This window comes from Macaca mulatta, chromosome 20, assembly GCF_049350105.2.
Source record: "Macaca mulatta isolate MMU2019108-1 chromosome 20, T2T-MMU8v2.0, whole genome shotgun sequence".
Taxonomy (NCBI): Eukaryota; Metazoa; Chordata; class Mammalia; order Primates; family Cercopithecidae; genus Macaca; species Macaca mulatta.
This window is the reverse complement of record NC_133425.1, coordinates 30,806,267-30,826,978: the sequence shown is the minus strand read 5'-3', so window position 1 is coordinate 30,826,978 and position 20,712 is coordinate 30,806,267. Positions and strand designations below refer to the sequence as shown.

The following is a 20,712-nucleotide window of genomic DNA, read 5'->3' as shown; positions in this document are numbered from 1 at the left end:
GTAACCTGACAGCAAAGATTCAAATTGCCTGGAATCTACACTTTAATTAGCAGTAGTCACCAGTGGATTTGTAAAGGTAAAAAAAAAAAAAAAAAAAAAAAGACAGAGAGTGGGCTGATATAAAAATTCTTATTTATTTACAGAAATAACATTAATTATTGGTTGGATATACATTGTGAAGGTTTAGAGTATGGGTTATAGTGTTAGTATCCAGTGTGACATTAATAGTTTAATTTACAGCTACTAATGGCAACAGCAAAGAGTTTTAAGAAATGAATATAGTTTATAAAAGGGGGAAAAAAGACATAATTGTGCTCTTTTTTAATGTCTGGGTTTGACAACTGAAAGAATTTGTATTCCTCAAATAAAAGGTTTTTTCCCCCAAATATAAGACCTAGATTCAGAAAATGGAGCTGCAGGTTTAGGTCCTGGATTGTTGGAATAGCAACAGATGTTACCTGCACCTTTGTGGGCATGGAAATTGGTGGGCATTTTAGCAAGAGGAGGAAGGGGAAAGAGAAGAACCTCATGTCTACATGTCATTACTCTGATTGGGTTTTTGGGCCCCGTGGTCTGTGAATTAGTTTCACATCTGAAAACACAAGAGTCACTGAAAGAGGTAAAATGATAGATTGTGACCCTGTAAAGTTTGTAAAAATCTGATCTAGCCTCTCTAGAAGTGACTGTACAAGACTATAAATAGCAAATAGGCAGAGACACAATTCTGCCTGCATATTTAGGGGACAGCATGCACTCTGCAGCACAATTATGAGTTTACTTGAAGCCTGAGGGGGAAAGTCCTTGCTAGAGTAAAGCTTAGTTGGCATCTAATATATTTATATCATGTCTAGTAATTCTAGACAGTGTTTGGGAACGATAATTAAGAGAAAAATTCTCACCTCACTTTTGCTTTTGAAGTGTAAATACTTCAGCCTGCAAATATTGAATAATTACCTTGGATAATCAGTTTCCCACCAAACAAATTTAGCATCTTTTAGTCTTTTATCATTCTGCAATGCTAAATTTAATCCTATCTTAGTGCTCAACTTTTGTGTGCTCTTACAATGAGCTTTAATCTAAACAAATCTGTGTCCACTTTAAAAGACTAAGAACATGAAACATGGCCAGGTGCGGTGGTTCACGCCTGTAATCCCAGCACTTTGGGAGGCCGAGGCGGGCGGATCACAAGGTCAGGAGATCAAGACCATCCTGACTAACACGGTGAAACCCCATCTCTACTAAAAATACAAAAATTAGCTGGGCGTGGCGGCGTTCGCCTGTAGTCCCAGCTGCTAGGGAGGCTGAGGCAGGAGAATGGCGTGAACCTGGGAGGTGGAGCTTGCATTGGCGACAGAGTGAGACTCTATTTCAAAAGGCAGGCAGGCAGGCAGGCAGGAAGAAAGGAAGGAAGGAAGGAAGGTAAGAAGGGAAACAAACCTTTGCCAAAGCAAAAATAAAAAGCAAAAAATCTGAGGCCCTAAGTGAATACTACCCTGAGTCAGTAAAAATGAAAAAAAGGTTTATTTAGCTGTTACAACTATTTACACATATTTTTTAAAAAGCACAGAAAAAAACCTACATATAATCCAAATGCTTTAAGGGAGATGAACAAAATATCCTCCCTGATTTTTAGGTAGGAGAATAAAGCCACTTATTTCTCATTTATATTTTGTCCGAAAGCAGCCAGGTCTCTGGACGTTTTTGAACTCTTGGATATCTGAATTTTAGTAGACACTGGATTCAGGCATCTAAGGAGTAACCCTGGGCACATGGTGCACTTGGAAGAATGTTTATGGGGTAAAAAGCTAAAGAGGAAACGTGTTATAAAAAGTCCATGGTTGCACATGAATAAAGCAAGTTCTCAGAGTCCTATAAAGAGACTGAGATTCTGACACGATAACAGTGGTAGTGTACAACACTCCACAGACACTATTAGACACATTATTGAGACAGAAAATTCACAGATATTAGAACCTAAACTCAACACTTGACCAAATGGTCCAAATATACATCTATAAAACTCTCCACCTAAAAACAAGATAATATACACTCTTCTCATTACCATGTGGCACATACTCTAAAATTGACCACACAATCAGAAATAAAACAATCCTTAGCAAATTCAAAAATCTCAAAATCATACTAATCACACACACAGACTACAGATTGACAAAAATATAATTCAATTTTAAAAACCCACTTAGGCTGGGCATGGTGGCTCACACCTATAATCCCAGAATTTTGGGAAGCTGAGGCGGGCGGATCACCTGAGGTCAGGAGTGCAAAACCAGACTGGTCAACATGGCGAAACCCCGTCTCTACTAAAAACACAAAAATTAGCTGGGTGTGGTGGCACGCACCTGTAATCCCAGGTACTCAGGAGGGTGAGGCAGGAGAATTGCTTGAACTCGGGAGGCAGAGGTTGCAGTGAGCCAAGATCGTGCCACTGCACTCCAGCCTGGGCAACAGAGCGAGACTCCATTTCAAAAAACAAACAAAAACAAACAAACAAAAAACCCACTTGATACCATACAATTACATGGATATTAAACAGCCTGCACTTAAATGACTTTGGGGTAAATAACAACATTAAGGCAGGAATTAAGAAGTTCTTTAAAACATGAGAACAAGGATACAACATAACAGAATCTCTGCAACACAACTAAGACAGTGTTAATGGGAAAATTTAAACCATTAAATGTTCACATCAAAAAGGGAGAAAGACCTCAATTTAACAACTTTATATCATCAGGAAAGAATGACAGAAGCAAGAGCAAATCAACTCTTCAGCTAGCAGAAGACAAGAAGTAACCAAAATCAGATGTGAAATGAAGGAGATTTAGACAGTAAAAACTACACAAAAGCTTAAGAAATCTAGGAGTTAAATCTTTGAAAAATTTTCTAAGTTAAATAAACCACTAGCTAGATTAATGAAGAAAGAAGATCCAAACTTGAAATGACAAAAGGGATATTATTACTAATCCCACAAAAATGCAAGTAACTATTGAAGTTTACTATGAACATCTCTATGCACACAAACTAGAAAATCTAGAAAAATGGACAAATTTCTGGGCAAATACATCCTCCCAAGAGTGAACAAAAAAGAAACTGAGTCCCTGAATAGACCAATAACAAGCTCCAAAACTGAATTTGTAACAAAAAGCCTACCAATCAAAAAAAGCCCAAGACCAGACAGATTCACAGCTGAATTCTACCAGATGTACAAAGAAAATCTGGTACCATTTCTACTATAACTACTCCAAAAAAATTGAGGAAGGACTTCTCACCAAGTAATTACATAAGAACAGCATCATTCTGATACCAAAACCTGGCAGAGATAAAACAAAAAATACAAAACTTGAGGCCAGTATCTTTGATAAACATTGATAAAAAAAATCCTCAACAAAATACCAGCAAACCAAATCCAGCAACACATCAAAAAATTAATCCACTATGTTTAACTAGGTTTTATCCATGGGATGCAAGATTGGTTCAACATACACAAATTAATACATGTTATTAATCACATAAACAGAACTAAAGACAAAAATCACAAGATTATCTCAATAGATGCAGAAAGAGCTTTCAATAAAATTGAACATCTTTCATGTTAAAAGCCCTCAACAAAATATGCATTGAAGGTACATACTTCAAAATAATGAGTTATCTATGACAAATCCACAGCCAACATACTGAATGGAAACAAGCTGGAAGCATTTCTCCTTGAAAACTGGAGGAAGACAAAAGTGCCTTCTCTCACCACTCTTATTCAACATAGAATTAGAAGTTCTAGCCAGAGCAATCAGGCAAAAGAAAAAATACAAGGCATTCAAACAGAAAGAGAGGAAATCAAACTATCCCTGTTTGCAGATGACATAATTCTATATCTAGAAAATCATACAGTCTCAGCAGAAAAGCTCTTTAAACTGACAGGCATCTTTAGCAGAGTTTCAAATTACAAAATAAATGTACTAAAGTCAGTAGCATTCCTGTACATCAACAACAGCCAAACAAAAAACCAAATCAAAAACAATCCCATTCACAATAACTAGGAATACAGCTAACCAGGGAGGGTGAAATATCTCTATCACAAGAATTACAAAACATTGACTAAAGAAGTCAGAGATGACAAATGGAAAACTATTTTATACTCATAAATAGAAAAGATCAACATCATTAAAATGGCCATACTGCCCAACGAAATTTACAGATTTAATGCTATTTCTATTAAACCACTGTTAACATTTTTAACAGAACTAAAAAAAATAACAAAATACTTTAAATTTCATATGGAACCCCCCCAAAAGAAAAATAGCCAAGGTAATCCTAAGCAAAAAGAACAAACCTGAATGTATTACATTACTGACCTCAAACTATACTACAGGGCTACAGTAACCGAAGCAACCTGGTACTGGTACAAAAAAACAGACTTATAGACCAATGCAACACAATAGAGGTCGAGAAATAATACAACACACCTACAACCATCTGATCTTTAACAAAGCTGACAAAAGGAATTGGGAAGAAATCCCTATTTAATAAATGGTACTGAAATAACTAGCTAGCACTATGTAGAAGATTGAACCTGGACTCTATCCTTATACCATACACAAAAAAAGACTTAAGATGAATTAAAGACTTAAATGTAAAACTTAAAGTTGTTAAAAAAAAAAAAAAAAAGAAAAAAAACACTGACAGATAATCTAGGAAATACCATTCTAATCACAGAAACTGGCAAAGATTTCATGATGAAGGTACCAAAGCAACTGCAACAAAAGCAAAATTTGACAAATGGGACCTAATTAAACTAAAGAGTTTCTTGACAGAAAAGGAAACTATCAGCAGAGTGAACAGACAGCCTACAGAATAAAAAAAAAATTGTAAACTACACTTCTGACAAAGGTCTAAAAAATCTATAAAATCTATAAAAAACTTAAACAAGTTTACAAGAAAAAAAGCAAACAATCTTATTAAAAAGTAGGCAAAAAACCATGCATGGATGCTTTTCAAAAGAAAACTTTCCATGTTGCCAATACACATATTTTTTAAAATGTTCATCACTAATTATTAGACAAATGCAAAGAAAAACCACAATGAGATACCATTTCACACCAGTCAGAATGGCTATTATTAAAAAGTCAAAAAAATAACAGATGCTGGCAAGGTTGTAAAAAACAGGGAATGCCTATACACTGCTGGTGGGAATGTAAATTAGTTCAACCATTGTGAAAACCAGTATAGTAATTCCTCACAGAACTAAAAACAAAATTATCATTTGACCCAGCAATTTCATAATTGCTGGGTATGTACCCAAAGAAATATATTCTGTCAAAAAGACACATGCACATGCAGGTTCATGGCGGCAATATTCAAAATAGCAAAGACATGGAATCAACCTAAATGCCAATCAATGGTAGACTGAATAAAGAATATGTGGTACAGACAGGCATGGTGGCTCCTACTTGGGATCCCAGCACTTTGGAAGGCCAAGGCAGGTGGACAGCCTGAGTTCAGGAGTTCAAAACCAGCCTAAACGACAAGGCAAAACTCCATCACTACAAAAACTGCAAAACCAAAACTTAGCTGTGACTGGTGGTGTGCATCTGTACTTATAGCTACTTGGGAGGCTGAGGCAGAAAGACTGCTTGAGCCCAGAAGTTGAGGCTGCAGTGAACCAAGATTATGCCACTGCACTCCAGCCTGGACAACAGAGTGAGACTCTTTCTCTAAAAAAGTAAAATAACATGAAACAAGATTTAATAAAAATAAAATATGTACATAAACATTATGGAATACCATGTGGCCATAAAAAATAGCAAGATCATATCCTTTGCAGCAACATGGATGGAGCTAGAGACCATTAGCCTTAGAAAACTAATGCAGAAACAGCCAAATGAATGTTATTATTTAAAAGTAAGATTTAAATAATAAGAACACATGGACACAAGGAAACAACAGACACTGAGGTCTAATTGAGGGTGGAGGGTGGGAGGACAGAGGATCACGAAAAAACACCTGTTTGGCTCTATAGTAACTCAGTAACAAAATAATCAACACACCAAACCCCATGACACAATTTTACCTACATAACAAAACTGCATATGTACCCTTGAACCAAAACTAAAAGTTAAAAGGAAAAAAATCCATGGGTAGGGGAGAGTGCAATGTAGGTGGAAGAAATGGTTTGTGCTACAGATATGGCCCAGGTAAAGCTGTACTCTGGTTTATTTCTGTGCCCATGCAGGCAGATGAGATTATAAACAGATGGTCCAGAACCCTAGGTTGGTGGAGAAAACAGCTTACTGGGGCAGATTCAGTGTCTAGGCGTTGGGATATGCCAGGAGACTTGTAGATACTTCAGTAGGTTTTTGGCAAGAAACACTAGGATAAAAAACGCTGTGGTGAAATTCCTAAGGGTTGTGTCTAGTCCTGGGAGGGGTGCAGACACATCATGTCCAGTGGGTATGTCTGTAAGTGGGTGGAAATCCTGTGGTGGCAGCTGTGGGAAAAAGGGGTCCGCTATCAAAACTCCTTTCCTCTAAGTTTTCAATCCTCTCTCACCCTGGGAGGAGACATGGAATCACAGGACAATGGGCAATGTGACAGCCTGTGTGCAGGAGAGCAGAGCCTACCACTCCCAGACAACTAGAGTTCCATTCCAAGTCAGGCCAGGCCTCTGTGATATCTTTCTTCCGGCATCAATTCTGTAAAGTTTGCTGAACACCAAGCAATTCTCCACACCAACTCACTGTTTAATATTTTAATTCTGACACCACCCAGAGTCAGCGCAGATTCTGATACAGGGCTCAGTCCCACAACATTGTCCTTACTGCAGATGCCAGTCACAAACCCCATGGGCCCATCTACGCTTCTGAGCTACTGTTTAAAAATTGGAGACTTTCATAATCTCCCTCAAGTTCAATAATTTGGTAGAGCTAGTCACAGAACTCAGCAAAACACTGTAGTGATGTTTACACAGTATTCAAAAGAGATACAACCCAGGACATACAACCCAGGACAAGTCAAATGGAAGAAATGTATAGAATGAATAAAAAGGTAGGGGGAAATAAAGCACATAGATAATCCAGTTGAAGAGCTATGATTAATAAAATTCCCCATCCTTTGTGTTCTCCAGGAACAGTTCATGGAAACACCCTTCCCATTATGACTTAGATGGTGCTCTCTTTTCTTACCTTTCACATAGCCAGACACAGGCTCTCCACATTTCCTTCTTTTTCTCATTAAAAAAAAAAATCAGCTGAATTTGTCTTCAGTGGTCAAAATAAAATACTTCTTAACCAAACTTTAATAAAGTTTATCTCCTTTTCACAGGCTCCTGAACTTTGAGCTACCCTCAGTCAGAGTCAACATACAAATGTATTTTATGTTCCTCCCAAGAACATGCTGACTTCAGGGTAAAACACTCTCTGACCTAAAATCTGATTATTCACCCTCCATTTGCCATTCCCCTCACACCTTGTTTCTAATCGGCTTTGCTACTCCCTATGACAGAAAGCCCTTGTCTGCCTAAATTTTGCAATCTTTATAGATCTTATAGTTGGTACTTCCTCCTGTTGCAATACTCCTTTGGAATTCAATTTTTATTTTTTACTTAAATCTAACTGCTTTGTTTTACAAAATCTGGAACTGCCTCAAAACAGTAACAGCTTCATCTTCAGTAAGACTTTTCCAGTCCCCTTCCATCTGCCTGTGGACCCCCAGCTTTCCAGGGCTCTGAAGCTTCTTTCAGTATAAAGGCTTCTTCCATGGCTGGGGTGAGCAGGCTGAGACACCTGCAGAGGAGGGAGGCTCCCCAGAAAGAAGTAATTGGGTCTTTAGTAACCTCTTTTTGCGGGCTCAATATTAGCCTTAGCTCAGAGTAACTGGGCTCAAGCTTTAATCTTCATCTCAGAGTTATTCACCTGGTTTTTGAAACTGTAAAATCCAGCAAAATTACTCAAACACAGTATTCATATAAGGGAAGGAAATTTTAAGGTGTCTACATTTCATACCTCAGTAAGAAAACCAAAAGTATCTATTCCCTTCAAACAATAAATGTATTATTGAATTATTTCCATTAAAACTCATGTAGTAAACAATTAGTCACATGGGAACACTTCTAGGAGGTACCAAGTTTCATCTAATAAAATTTAGCATGAAATTCAGAAATCAAGATAAAAGGATACAGAGATAGTGACTGTCACAAACGTACCCTGCAAGAAGAGGAACTAATATTTTCATGAATCTAGGTAACTCACCAGTTATCTACCACATTTTCTTGTGGAAATGTATTCATTTTCTACAGTCAAAATGGAAGATTTTTCCTGTTCTTTTCCTTCATAGCTAGCATCTAAAAGATAAGCCTTAAAATTCCGTTTGACATCACCAAGCCATAAAAAACACACCTGAGAAAATTTCAAAACTCAACAATAGGAAAGAAAAGGTAAATGAGAATTTTTAACAAATGGAATATATGATTAGATATTAATTTTTTTCTGAAACCCACCTCTTTTAGGCCATTTGCAAATATATATACATATATATATACACACATTTTTTTTTTCACCTTTCAAGCCCTATTAATAAAATGCAACTTACAAGTAAAAACTGAGGTGGTCCCGGAGCAAGATGGCCTAACAGGAACAGCTCCAGCCTCCAGCTCCCAGCACGAGCGACACAGAAGACGGGTGATTTCTGTATTTTCAACTGAGGTACCCGGTTCATCTCACTGGGGAGTGCCGGACAATTGGTGCTGGTCAGCTGGTGCAGCCCGACCAGCGAGAGCTGAAGCAGGGTGAGGCATCGCCTCACCTGCGAAGCACAAGGGGGAAGGGAATCCCTTTTCCTAGCCAAGGGAAACTGAGATGCACAACACCTGGAAAATCGGGTGACTCCCACCCTAATACTGCGCTTTACCAAGGGTCTTAGCAAACGACACACCAGAAGATTATATCCCACAGCTGGCCGGAAGGGTCCCACGCCCATGGAGCCTCCCTCATTGCTAGCACAGCAGTCTGAGATCTAACTGCAAGGCAGCAGGGAGGGTGGGGGAGGGGCGCCCGCCATTGCTGAGGCTTAAGTAGGTAAACAAAGCCGCCAGGAAGCTCCAACTGGGTGGAGCCCATCGAAACTCAAGGAGGCCTGCCTGTCTCTGTAGACTCCACCTCTGGGGACAGGACAAAGCTAAACAAAAAGCAGGTGAAACCTCTACAGATGTAAATGACCCTGTCTCACGGCTTTGAAGAGAGCAGTGGATCTCCCAGCATGGAGGGTGAGATCTGAGAACGGACAGACTACCTGCTCAAGTGGGTCCCAGACCCCTGCGTAGCCTAACTGGGAGATATCCCCCACTAGGTGCAGACTGACACCTCACACCTCACAGGGTGGGGTACACCCCTGAGACAAAGCTTCCAGAGCAAGAATCAGACAGCAACACTTTCTGTTCAGCAATATTCTACCTTCTGCAGCCTCTGCTACTGATACCCAGGCAAACAGGCTTCTGAAGTGAACCTCAAGCAATCTCCAACAGACCTACAGCTGAGGCTCCTGACTGTTAGAAGGAAAACTAACAAACAGAAAGGACACCCACACCAAAACCCCATCAGTGTGTCACCATCATCAAAAACCAAAGGCAGATAAAACCACAAAGATGGAGAAAAAGCAGGGCAGAAAAGCTGGAAATTCAAAAAATCAGAGCGCATCCCCCCCCTCCAAAGGAATGCAGCTCATCGCCAGCAACGAATCAAAGCTGGATTGAGAATGACTTTGACGATTTTGAGAGAAGAAGGCTTCAGTCGATCAAACTTCTCAGAGGTAAAAGAGGAACTATGTACCCAGTGCAAAGAAACTAAAAATCTTGAAAAAAGAATGGACAAATGGATAACTAGAATAATCAATGCAGAGAAGGCCATAAACGAACTGACAGAGATAAAAACCATGACACGAAAATACGTGACAAATGCACAAGTTTCAGTAACCAACTCAATCAACGGGAAGAAAGACGATCAATGATTAAAGATCAAATGAATGAAATGAAGTGAGAAGTCTAGAGAAAAAAGAGGAAAAAGAACAAAGCCTCCAAGAAATATGGGATTACGTGAAAAGACAAAATCTACGTCTGATTGGTGTGCCTGAAAGTGAGGGGGAAAATGGAACCAACTTGGAAAACACTCTTCAGGATATCATGCAGGAGAACTTCCCCAACCTAGTAAGGCAGGCCAACATCCAAATTCAGGAAATACAGAGAACACCACAAAGATACCCCTCGAGAAGAGCAACTCCAAGACACATCATTGTCAGATTCACCAAAGTTGAAATGAAGGAAAAAATGTTAAGGGCAACCAGAGAGAAAGGTTGGGTTACACACAAAGGGAAGCCCATCAGACTAACAGCAGATCTCTCAGCAGAAACTCTCCAAGCCAGAAGAGAGTGGGGGCCAATATTCAACATTCTTAAAGAAAAGGATTTTCAACCCAGCATTTCATATCCAGCCAAACTAAGTTTCATAAGTGAAGGAGAAATAAAATCCTTCACAGACAAGCAAATGCTTAGAGATTTTGTCACCACCAGGCTTGCCCTACAAGAGATCCTGAAGGAAGCACTAAACATGGAAAGGAACAACAGGTACCAGCCATTGCAAAAACATGCCAAAATGTAAAGACCATCGATGCTAGGAAGAAACTGCATCAACTAACGAGCAAAATAACCAGCTAATATCACAATGACAGGATCAAGTTCACACATAACAATATTAACCTTAAATGTAAATGGACTAAACGGTCCAATTAAAAGACATAGACTGGCAAATTGGATAGAGTCAAGACCCATCAGTTTGCTGTATTCAGGAGACCCATCTCACACGCCGAGACACACATAGGCTAAAAATAAAGGGATGGAGGAAGATCTACCAAGCAAATGGAGAACAAGAAAAAGCAGGGGTGGCAATCCTAGTCTCTGATAAAGCAGACGTTAAACCATCAAAGATCAAAAGAGACAAACAAGGCCATTACATAATGGTAAAGGGATCAATGCAACAGGAAGAGTTAACTATTCTAAATATATATGCACCCAATTCAGGGGCACCCAGATTCATAAAGCAAGTCCTTAGAGACTTAAAAGAGACTTAGACTCCCATACAATAATAATGGGAGACTTCAACACTCCACTGTCAACATTAGACAGATCAATGAGACAGAAAGGTAACAAGGATATCCAGGAATTGAACTCAACTCTGTACCAAGCGGACGTAATAGACAGCTACAGAACTCTCCACCCCAAATAAACAGAATATACATTCTTCTCAGCACCACAGCACACTTATTCCAAAATTGACCAAACAGTTGGAAGTAAAGCACTCCTCAGCAAATGTACAAGAACAGAAATTATAACAAAATGTCTCTCAGACCACAGTGCAATCAAACTAGAACTCAGGACTAAGAAACTCACTCAAAACTGCTCAACTACATGGAAACTGAACAACCTGCTCCTGAATGACTACTGGGTACATAACGAAATGAAGGCAGAAATAAAGATGATCTTTGAAACCAATGAGAACAAAGATACAACATACCAGAATCTCTGCGACACATTTAAAGTAGTGTGTAGAGGGAAATTTATAGCACTCAATGCCCACAAGAGAAAGCAGGAAAGATCTAAAATTGACACCCTAACATCACAATTAAAGAACTAGAGAAGCAAGAGCAAACACATTCAAAAGCTAGCAGAAGGCAAGAAATAACTAAGATCAGAGCAGAACTGAAGGAGATAGAGACACAAAAAACCCTCCAAAAAAACCAATGAATCCAGGAGCGGGTTTTTTGAAAAGATCTACAAAATTGATAGACCGCTAGCAAGATTAATAAAGGAGAAAAGAGAGAAGAATCAAATAGACGCAATAAAAAATGATAAAGGGGATGTCACCACCGACCCCACAGAAATACAAACTACCATCAGAGAATACTATAAACACCTCTATGCAAATAAACTAGAAAATCTAGAGGAAATGGATAATTTCCTGGACACTTACACTCTCCCAAGACTAAATCAAGAAGAAGTTGAATCCCTGAATAGACCAATAGCAGGCTCTGAAATTGAGGCAATAATTAATAGCCTAACAACCAAAAAAAGTCCAGGACCAGATGGATTCATAGCTGAATTCTACCAGAGGTACAAGGAGGAGCTGGTACCATTCCTTCTGAAACTATTCCAATCAATAGAAAAAGAGGGAATCCTCCCTAACTCATTTTATGAGGCCAACATCATCCTGATACCAAAGCCTGGCAGAGACACAACGAAAAAAGAAAATTTTAGACCAATATCCCTGATGAACATCGATGCAAAAATCCTCAATAAAATACTGGCAAACCGAATCCAGCAGCGCATCAAAAAGCTTATCCACCATGATCAAGTGGGCTTCATCCCTAGGATGCAAGGCTGGTTCAACATATGCAAATCAATAAACGTAATCCAGCATATAAACAGAACCAAAGTTAAAAACCCCATAATTATTTCAATAGATGCAGAAAAGGCCTTTCACAAAATTCAACAGCCCTTCATGCTAAAAACTCTCAATATATTCGGTATTGATGGAATGTATCTCAAAATAATAAGAGCTATTTATGACAAACCCACAGCCAATATCATACTGAATGGGCAAAAACTGGAAGCATTCCCTTTGAAAACTGGCACAAGACAGGGATGCCTTCTCTCACCACTCCTATTCAACATAGTATTGGAAGTTCTGGCTAGGGCAATCAGGCAAGAGAAAGAAAGAAAGGGAGTTCAGTTAGGAAAAGAAGAAGTCAAATTGTCCCTGTTTGCAGATGACATGATTGTATATTTAGAAAACCCCAATGTCTCAGCCCAAAATCTCCTTAAGCTGATAAGCAAAGTCTCAGGATACAAAATCAATGTGCAAAAATCACAAGCATTCTTATACACCAGTAACAGACAAACAGAGAGCCAAATCATGAATGAACTTCCATTCACAATTGCTTCAAAGAGAATGAAATACCTAGGAATCCAACTTACAAGGGATGTAAAGGACCTCTGCAAGGAGAACTACAAACCACTGCTCAGTGAAATAAAAGAGGACACAAACAAATGGAAGAACATACCATGCTCATGGATAGGAAGAATCAATATTGTGAAAATGGCCATACTGCCCAAGGTAATTTATAGATTCAATGCCATCCCCATTAAGCTACCAAAGACTTTCTTCACAGAATTGGAAAAAACTGCTTTAAAGTTCATATGGAACCAAAAAAGAGCCCACACTGCCAAGACAATCCTAAGTCAAAAGAACAAAGCTGGAGGCATCACGCTACCTGACTTCAAACTATACTACAAGTCTACAGTAACCAAAACAGCATGGTACTGGTACCAAAACAGAGATATAAACCAATGGAACAGAACAGAGCCCTCAGAAATAATATCACACATCTACAGCCATCTGATCTTTGACAAACCTGACAAAAACAAGAAATGGCGAAAGGATTCCCTATTTAATAAATGGTGCTGGGAACATTGGCTAGCCATAAGTAGAAAGCTGAAACTGGATCCTTTCCTTACTCCTTATATGAAAATTAATTCAGGATGGATTAGAGACTTAATATTAGACCTAAAACCTTAAAAACCCTAGAAGAAAACCTAGGTAATACCATTCAGGACATAGGCATGGGCAAGGACTTCATGTCTAAAACACCAAAAGCAACGGCAACAAAAGCCAAAATTGACAAATGGGATCTAATTAAACTAAAGAGCTTCTGCACAGCAATAGAAATTACCATCAGAGTGAACAGGCAACCTACACAATGGGAGAAAATTTTTGCAATCTACTCATCTGACAAAGGACTAATATCCAGAACCTACAAAGAACTCAAACAAATTTACAAGAAAAAAACAAATAATCCCATCAAAAAGTGGGCAAAGGGTATGAACAGACATTTCTCAAAAGAAGACATTCATACAGCCAACAGACACATGAAAAAATGCTCATCATCAGTGGCCATCAGAGAAATGCAAATCAAAACCACAATGAGATACCATCTCACACCAGTTAGAATGGCAATCATTAAAAAGTCAGGAAACAACAGGTGCTGGAGAGGATGTGGAGAAATAGGAACACTTTTTTTTTTTTTTTTTTTGAGACGTTGTCTCGCTCTGTCGCCCAGGCTAGAGTGCAGTGGCCGGATCTCAGCTCACTGCAAACTCCGCCTCCCAGGTTTACGCCATTCTCCTGCCTCAGCCTCCCGAGTAGCTGGGACTACAGGCGCCCGCCACCTCACCCGGCTAGTTTTTTGTATTTTTTAGTAGAGACGGGGTTTCGCTGTGTTAGCCAGGATGGTCTTGATCTCCTGACCTTGTGATCCGCCTGTCTCGGCCTCCCAAAGTGCTGAATAGGAACACTTTCACACTGTTGGTGGGACTGTAAACTAGTTCAACCATTGTAGAAAACAGTATGGCGATTCCTCAAGGATCTAGAACTATAAATACCACATGACCCAGCCATCCCATTACTGGGTATATACCCAAAGGATTATAAATCATGCTGCTATAAAGACACATGCACACGTATGTTTATTGCAGCACTATTCACAATAGCAAAGACTTGGAATCAACCCAAATGTCCATCAGTGACAGACTGGAGTAAGAAAATGTGGCACATATACACCACGGAATACTATGCAGCCATAAAAAAGGATGAGTTTGTGTCCTTTGTAGGGACACGGATTCAGCTGGAAACCATCATTCTCAGCAAACTATCGCAAGAACAGAAAACCAAATACCACATGTTCTCACTCATAGGTGGGAACTGAACGAGATCACTTGGACATGGGAAGGGGAACATCACACACCAGGGCCTATTATGGGGAGGGGGGAGGGGGGACGGATGGCATTGGGAGTTATACCTGATGTAAAAGACGAGTTGATGGGTGCTGACAAGTTGATGGGTGCAGCACACCAACATGGCACATGTATACATGTGTAACAAACCTGCACGTTGTGCACATGTACCCTAGAACTTAAAGTATAACAAAAAATAAAGAAAAAAGGAAAGAAACTATATATTAGATTAAAAAAAAAACAATTAAAAACTGAGGTTCAAATAAGTGAACAAATCTTTTACAGGTGATAAGCCTAGAGACTGGCAGTGCTGATTAAAAAACAAATGTGCCTTATTCATGTGTCAAGTAAGGCCATTCAATCACTTAAGAGATTGTCCCACCCCATCCTGCTCAACTGAGTGCTCAATAACCACCCTCTCAGGAGACACTGCACTATGTATGGCCCAGTGAGTGCCCCAGATGCATTTTACTTTCCACGTTTTGCACTGTGTCACTGGGGTCAGGTTCTTTTTGACTTTTGGGATGCCATTTTTTTCTTTCACAAATTGTTCACTATTTTTCTTTAACTATATTTATTTCACTATTTTTCCGTCCCCTTAAAAAAAACCCAGGGGGCAGAAATTATTTCTACGTTTTTCCCTGAATACCAGCATCTGATTGGCTGACCAGCAATGTGTCTCCAAGAAATGGAAGCTGGGTTGGGTAAAGACAGTTTTAATGTCTCAAGGGGTTAGCTTTTCAAAAATCTAAGTACACCAGGAGATTCCTGTCCCCTAGGGCATCCACCTGCTTCCTCGAGGGGCTACACTCCATACCTCAGGTTTTCCTATTAAAGAAAATAACCCAGGAGCCGATATTCACTAGACACTCTAGCAGACATAACCATGGTGGGTATCTTGGTTTATCCCCAAACGATACTGAAACCCAAGACCCGGAAAAACTCAAGGGTGGCTGAAAACAATCCCAAAAGTTTCCAAAGGGAAACCTTGATCCAAAAACATTCTGATAAGACCTCTGTACATAGAGAAGATAAAAGAGTTACAATACAGGGTCAGGGGATTATTCTTCACTTCCTTCTCAGGGGAAATATTTTTCAAACACATCTTTGTAAAAGCCCCATCCAATGCTTTGTCAAAAAATGAGTAATCCATGGCCATATGCAGTAGCTCATGCCTGTAATCACAGCACTTTGTGAGGCCAAGGCGGGCAGACTTGAGGTCATGAGTTCGAGAACAGCCTGGCTAACAAGGTGAAACCACGGTTCTACTAAAACTACAGAAATTAGCCAGGTGTGGTGACACGCGCCTGTAATCCCAGCTACTCAAGAGGCTGAGGCATGAGAATCACTTGAACGCGGGAGGAAAAGGCTGCAGTGAACAGGGATCTCGCCGATGCAGTGAGCAGAGCTCGCGCCACTGCACTCCAGCCTGGGTGACAAAATGAGACTCCATCTTAACTTTTAAAAAATGATTAAAACACGATATCTAAAATGTACAGTGAAGGACAAATAGTTGATAATGTGAATTAGGGAGGGGAAACTGGCATTTGGGAATGTCAAAAAGAACTGAAAATTTAGTATTTTACTGCAAGCCAGAATTAGAAGGAAGAAATGCAGGGTGGTGGGGGTGTTGACTTGAGAAGTTGCTTGGGACGCATTTGAAAAACGCAGGGAAAATCATTCCCCTGTGGAGTGTGAAAATAACTACGTGGCAGGCGATGAAACTGATGTGGCTCTAGTCTGGATTTTGACTTAAAAAAATCTAACTCAAGTGCGTTTTTTTGGTTTTGTTTTTTTTTTTTTTTTTTTTTTTTTTTTGTAAATTACTACACTGGGGGAAACAAAATTCAGACCTAACCAACTATAAACTGCCAAGTAACCTCTGATTGCATAACCAGGAAATCTGTACGCTCAGAGTGGAAATTAAGAAACTACCTGTGGCCCGAGGCGGTGGCTCACGCCTGTAATCCCAGCATTTGGGAGGCCCAGGCGGGCGGATCCCGAGGTCAGGAGATCGAGACCATCCTGGCTAACACGGTGAAACCCCCTCTCTACTAAAAACACAAAAAATTAGCCGGCGTGGTGGCGGGCGCCTATAGTCCCAGCTACGCTGGAGGCTGAGGCAGAAGAATGGCGTGAACCCGGGAGTAAAGCTTGCAGTGAACCGAGATCCGGCCACTGCACTCCAGCCTGGGCGACAGAGCGAGACTCCATCTCAACCAACCAACCAACCTAACTGTACGTAACCGATTAATGAATGTGGGTTTTTTTCATCATGCACCTTATAAAAGTCTTCTCTTAAACCCTCTCCCATGGACCACAAACTACAAATCATAGCTGGGTGCTTTACATTTTTTGAACCGCTGTTTCAATAAATTATTTAACGTTTGCGGTGACTGCCATAAATTTTTCATAAGAGAAAAGAGGGACCAAAAGCTCTTCCGATTTATGAACCCCGCACCCCGAGTCAGGATTCTCCCCTGACTACCCTCCCGTGGTCACCGCACAATCGGGTAGAGATGCGGCGCGGTGGGTGCAAAGCTGCCCAGAGAGGGCTCCAGGCCGGGCACAGTCACTGCGAAGGGAAGAGACAGGACGCCTGGGGTCCCGCCTGTCCGCCCAGCCGCCATCTTACGGCTGAAGGGGACTGAGGGCCGAGCTGCACCAACGTGAACCCGGCGCCTCAGATTTTGGACCTGACTGCTGGGAGGCCTGAGTCCCGCTACAGCCACTTCCGCCCGCTTTCAACCAGCCCCTTCCCCCTCTCTGGAGATGTCGGACCCGGCACTCTTACCATTTCTGGGTTTCCTAGTGGGTGGGTTTCCTAGTGGGTCTTGCAGGTCACCGGGCCACACAGACTGGGCCTCCAGAAGCGGAGAACACAGAGAAGTGAAGACGAGACCAGGAGATTTGGCTGCAGTAAGAGACAAAGGACCCACCAAATCCCGGAAGCCGTCCTGTACTTTCCAGGAGCGTGTCTTACTGGACGGTTCCTAGTTTAGAGTCTCTGACTGGATAACGCTTAAACCCCGCCCCTTCAGTACCTGAGTGACAGAAGATTTGACCAGACACTGGGCTGAATGAAGAAAGAGTGACAGCCTGGGCTGCAACCTTTTCAGGCAGGGCTTCCTCCCTGAGCTGAGCTAGGACCAACAGGGAGTGTATATGCATTTAACCCTGTGTACAAAGTGATGTGCATTTATAAATAACATATTATATGGCTATTCGCAAATGAAAAGAATATAATAACGATTATTTTAAAATTTCACATTTTATGAACTTCCTGGCTTCTGGTCCTTTGAGCAGGCAGCCTGAGATTTTAAAAAGGAAGCAATCCTCTGAAATAAAATGTGAGCCAAATGTAAATTTTAAAATTTCAAGTAGCCAAACTTTTTAATTTTCATTTTAAGTAATTAATTTATTTATTTTGAGACTGAGTCTCTATCACCCAGATTGAGTGCAGTGGTGGCGATGTCGGCTCACTGCAACCTCCGGAACTCCCGGATTCAAGCGATTCTCCTGCTTTAGCCTCCCAAGTAGCTGGGATTACAGGCGCCTGCTACCACGCCCGGCTAATTTTTTTTTATATTTTTAGTAAAGACAGAGTTTCACTATGTTGGCCAGGCTAGTCTCAAACTCTTGACCTCAGGTGATCTGCTCACTTTGACATCCCAAAGTGCTGGGGTTACAGGCGTGAGACACCACACCCGGCCATCCCTGTCAGTTTTCTAATAGTAAAAAATAACCATCAACAAAGGAATTATTTTTTAATTCATATTCTTATTAGTCAAATTATTTTTTAATTCATATTCTTATTAGTCATTATTCTGGGGATATAGTCAAAATTCATATATCCCCAGAATAATGATAATTTTGGAGTATTCTTATGGTAGCACCTTACTAAACAATATAGAATTATTTTCCTCAATACCTATAAATAATTGTCAGTAAATAAAAGCAAAACAAGATGGCCTCATCACTAGAATGAATAAATAGAGAACATTTCTTTAAAATACAATTAAAATGTTATAAAAGGGCAGTGATTTGTTTCTTAAATTCTCTTACATGCCATTTTACACAATTGTAGTGTGTTTCTTTTTTAATATTCTTTTGATATTACAACAATAGGAACATACTGCAACCCTTCCCTTGACATGTTGGAGGAATGTTTACAGTTATCTTAATCTTGAGCTAGAGCATATTTTAATGCTTAAAGACATTATTTTATCTGCTTGAAAATAAAAAACCTGAATTGTAAAAATTAAGAAATAGACCTTAAACCTTTTCACTATCCTTTTTTCTTCCAGCACCTTTTCTTCATGTTTCAAGAAGGATGGCTTTACATAGTAACTTAGAAATAATACCTAATGATTCACAAAATGATGGATGTCATGAATCACCTTTTTCTTAAGAAGTAATACATCAGCATATTCCTACCCATAGACTTTTACTGAAAAATGTAAAATATTAGCATCATATATTTATCAAGGTGTCGGATACAAAAACTGTTGACAAAATGTCCTCAGAACCAACAGAAAACATTTAAATGTTATGTTCCTTTTTTGGAAACAAAGTCATTCAAATGTAATTCACACTTTCTAAAATGTAGTAGTTTTTGAGTTCTCATTTACTCTTTTATTTTTCTTTTTTCTATTTTGAGATGGAGTCTCGCTCTGTCGCCCAGGCTGGAGAGCACTGGCAACATCTCGGCTCACCACCGCCTCCGTCTCCCGAGTTCAAGCAATTCTTCTGTCTCAGCTTCATAAGTAGCTGGGACCAGAGGTGCGTGCCACCATACCTGGCTAATTTTTGTATTTTTAGTCGAGATGGGATTTCACTATGTTGGCTAGACTGGTCTTGAACTCCTGACCTCGTGATCCGCTCGGCTTGGCCTCGCAAAGTGCTGGGATTACAGGCGTGAGTCACCGCACCCGACCCTCATTTACTCTTTTAATTATAAATGTAAGAATAATCTCTTTGAACACTAGCAATACTATATACCCCAAGGTTAACAGTAAAATCTCCCAAACTAAAATATTTTACTCACAAAAATTTTGGTTAAACTTTAAGATGATAAAAAATGAGGCCTGGCACGGTGGCTCACACCTGTAATCCCAGTACTTTGGGAGGCTGAGGTGGGAGGATCACCTGAGGTCAGGAGTTTGAGACCAGCCTAACCAACATGGAAAAACCCCATCTCTACTAAAAATACAAAATTTGCCAAGCGTGGTGGCACATGCCTGTAATCCCAGCTACTCTAGAGGCTGAGACAGGAGAATTGCTTGAACCCGGGAGGCGGAGGTTGCAGTGAGTGGAATTTGCTCCATTGCATTCCAGCCTGGGCAACAAGAGCGAAAGTCCATCTCAAAAATAAAATAAAATAATAAAAATAAATAAATTTTTAAAACTGAAATGCTTCCTAAGACCATGTTTGTCCTTTTTATACTTAAGTAATTATGTCTTCATTCCTATTTATGCAGCACTTCTTTTTTTTTTTTGAGACAGAGTTTTGGCTCTTGTTGTCCAAGCTGGAGTGCAGTAGTGAGATCTCAGTTCACCACAACCTCCGCCTCACAGGTTCAAGCAATGCTCCTGCCTCAGCCTCCCAAGTAGCTGGGATTACAGGCACCTGCCACCACATCTGACTAATTTTTGGTATTTAGTAGAGACGGGGTTTCACCATGTTAGTCAAGCTGGTCTCAAACTTCTGACCTCAGGTGATCCACTGGCCTCAGCCACCCAAAGTGCTGGGATTACAGGCCTGTGCCACCGCGCCTGGCCTTATGCAGCACTTTTAAAATGAAACCTTCTTGTGGTTTCGTTTTTAGGCAGACTATTTTGAATAGTGTTTGAGTTTTTTTTGGAAGC

The 20,712-nt window shown here is 40.2% G+C and overlaps 1 protein-coding gene across 1 annotated transcript in view; it reads right to left on the bottom strand.

Moving 5' to 3' along the window:
* The window catches only part of LOC716072 (uncharacterized), a 42,668-nt gene extending 24,849 nt beyond the window's left edge, over nt 1–17,819 (bottom strand). The window contains exon 1 of the mRNA XM_015126042.3: nt 17,639–17,819. Coding sequence (XP_014981528.3) covers nt 17,639–17,641 — 3 coding nt within the window. The 5' untranslated portion in view covers nt 17,642–17,819. The remainder of the gene's footprint in view (nt 1–17,638) is intronic.
* Between the last annotated feature and the right edge of the window lie 2,893 nt (nt 17,820–20,712).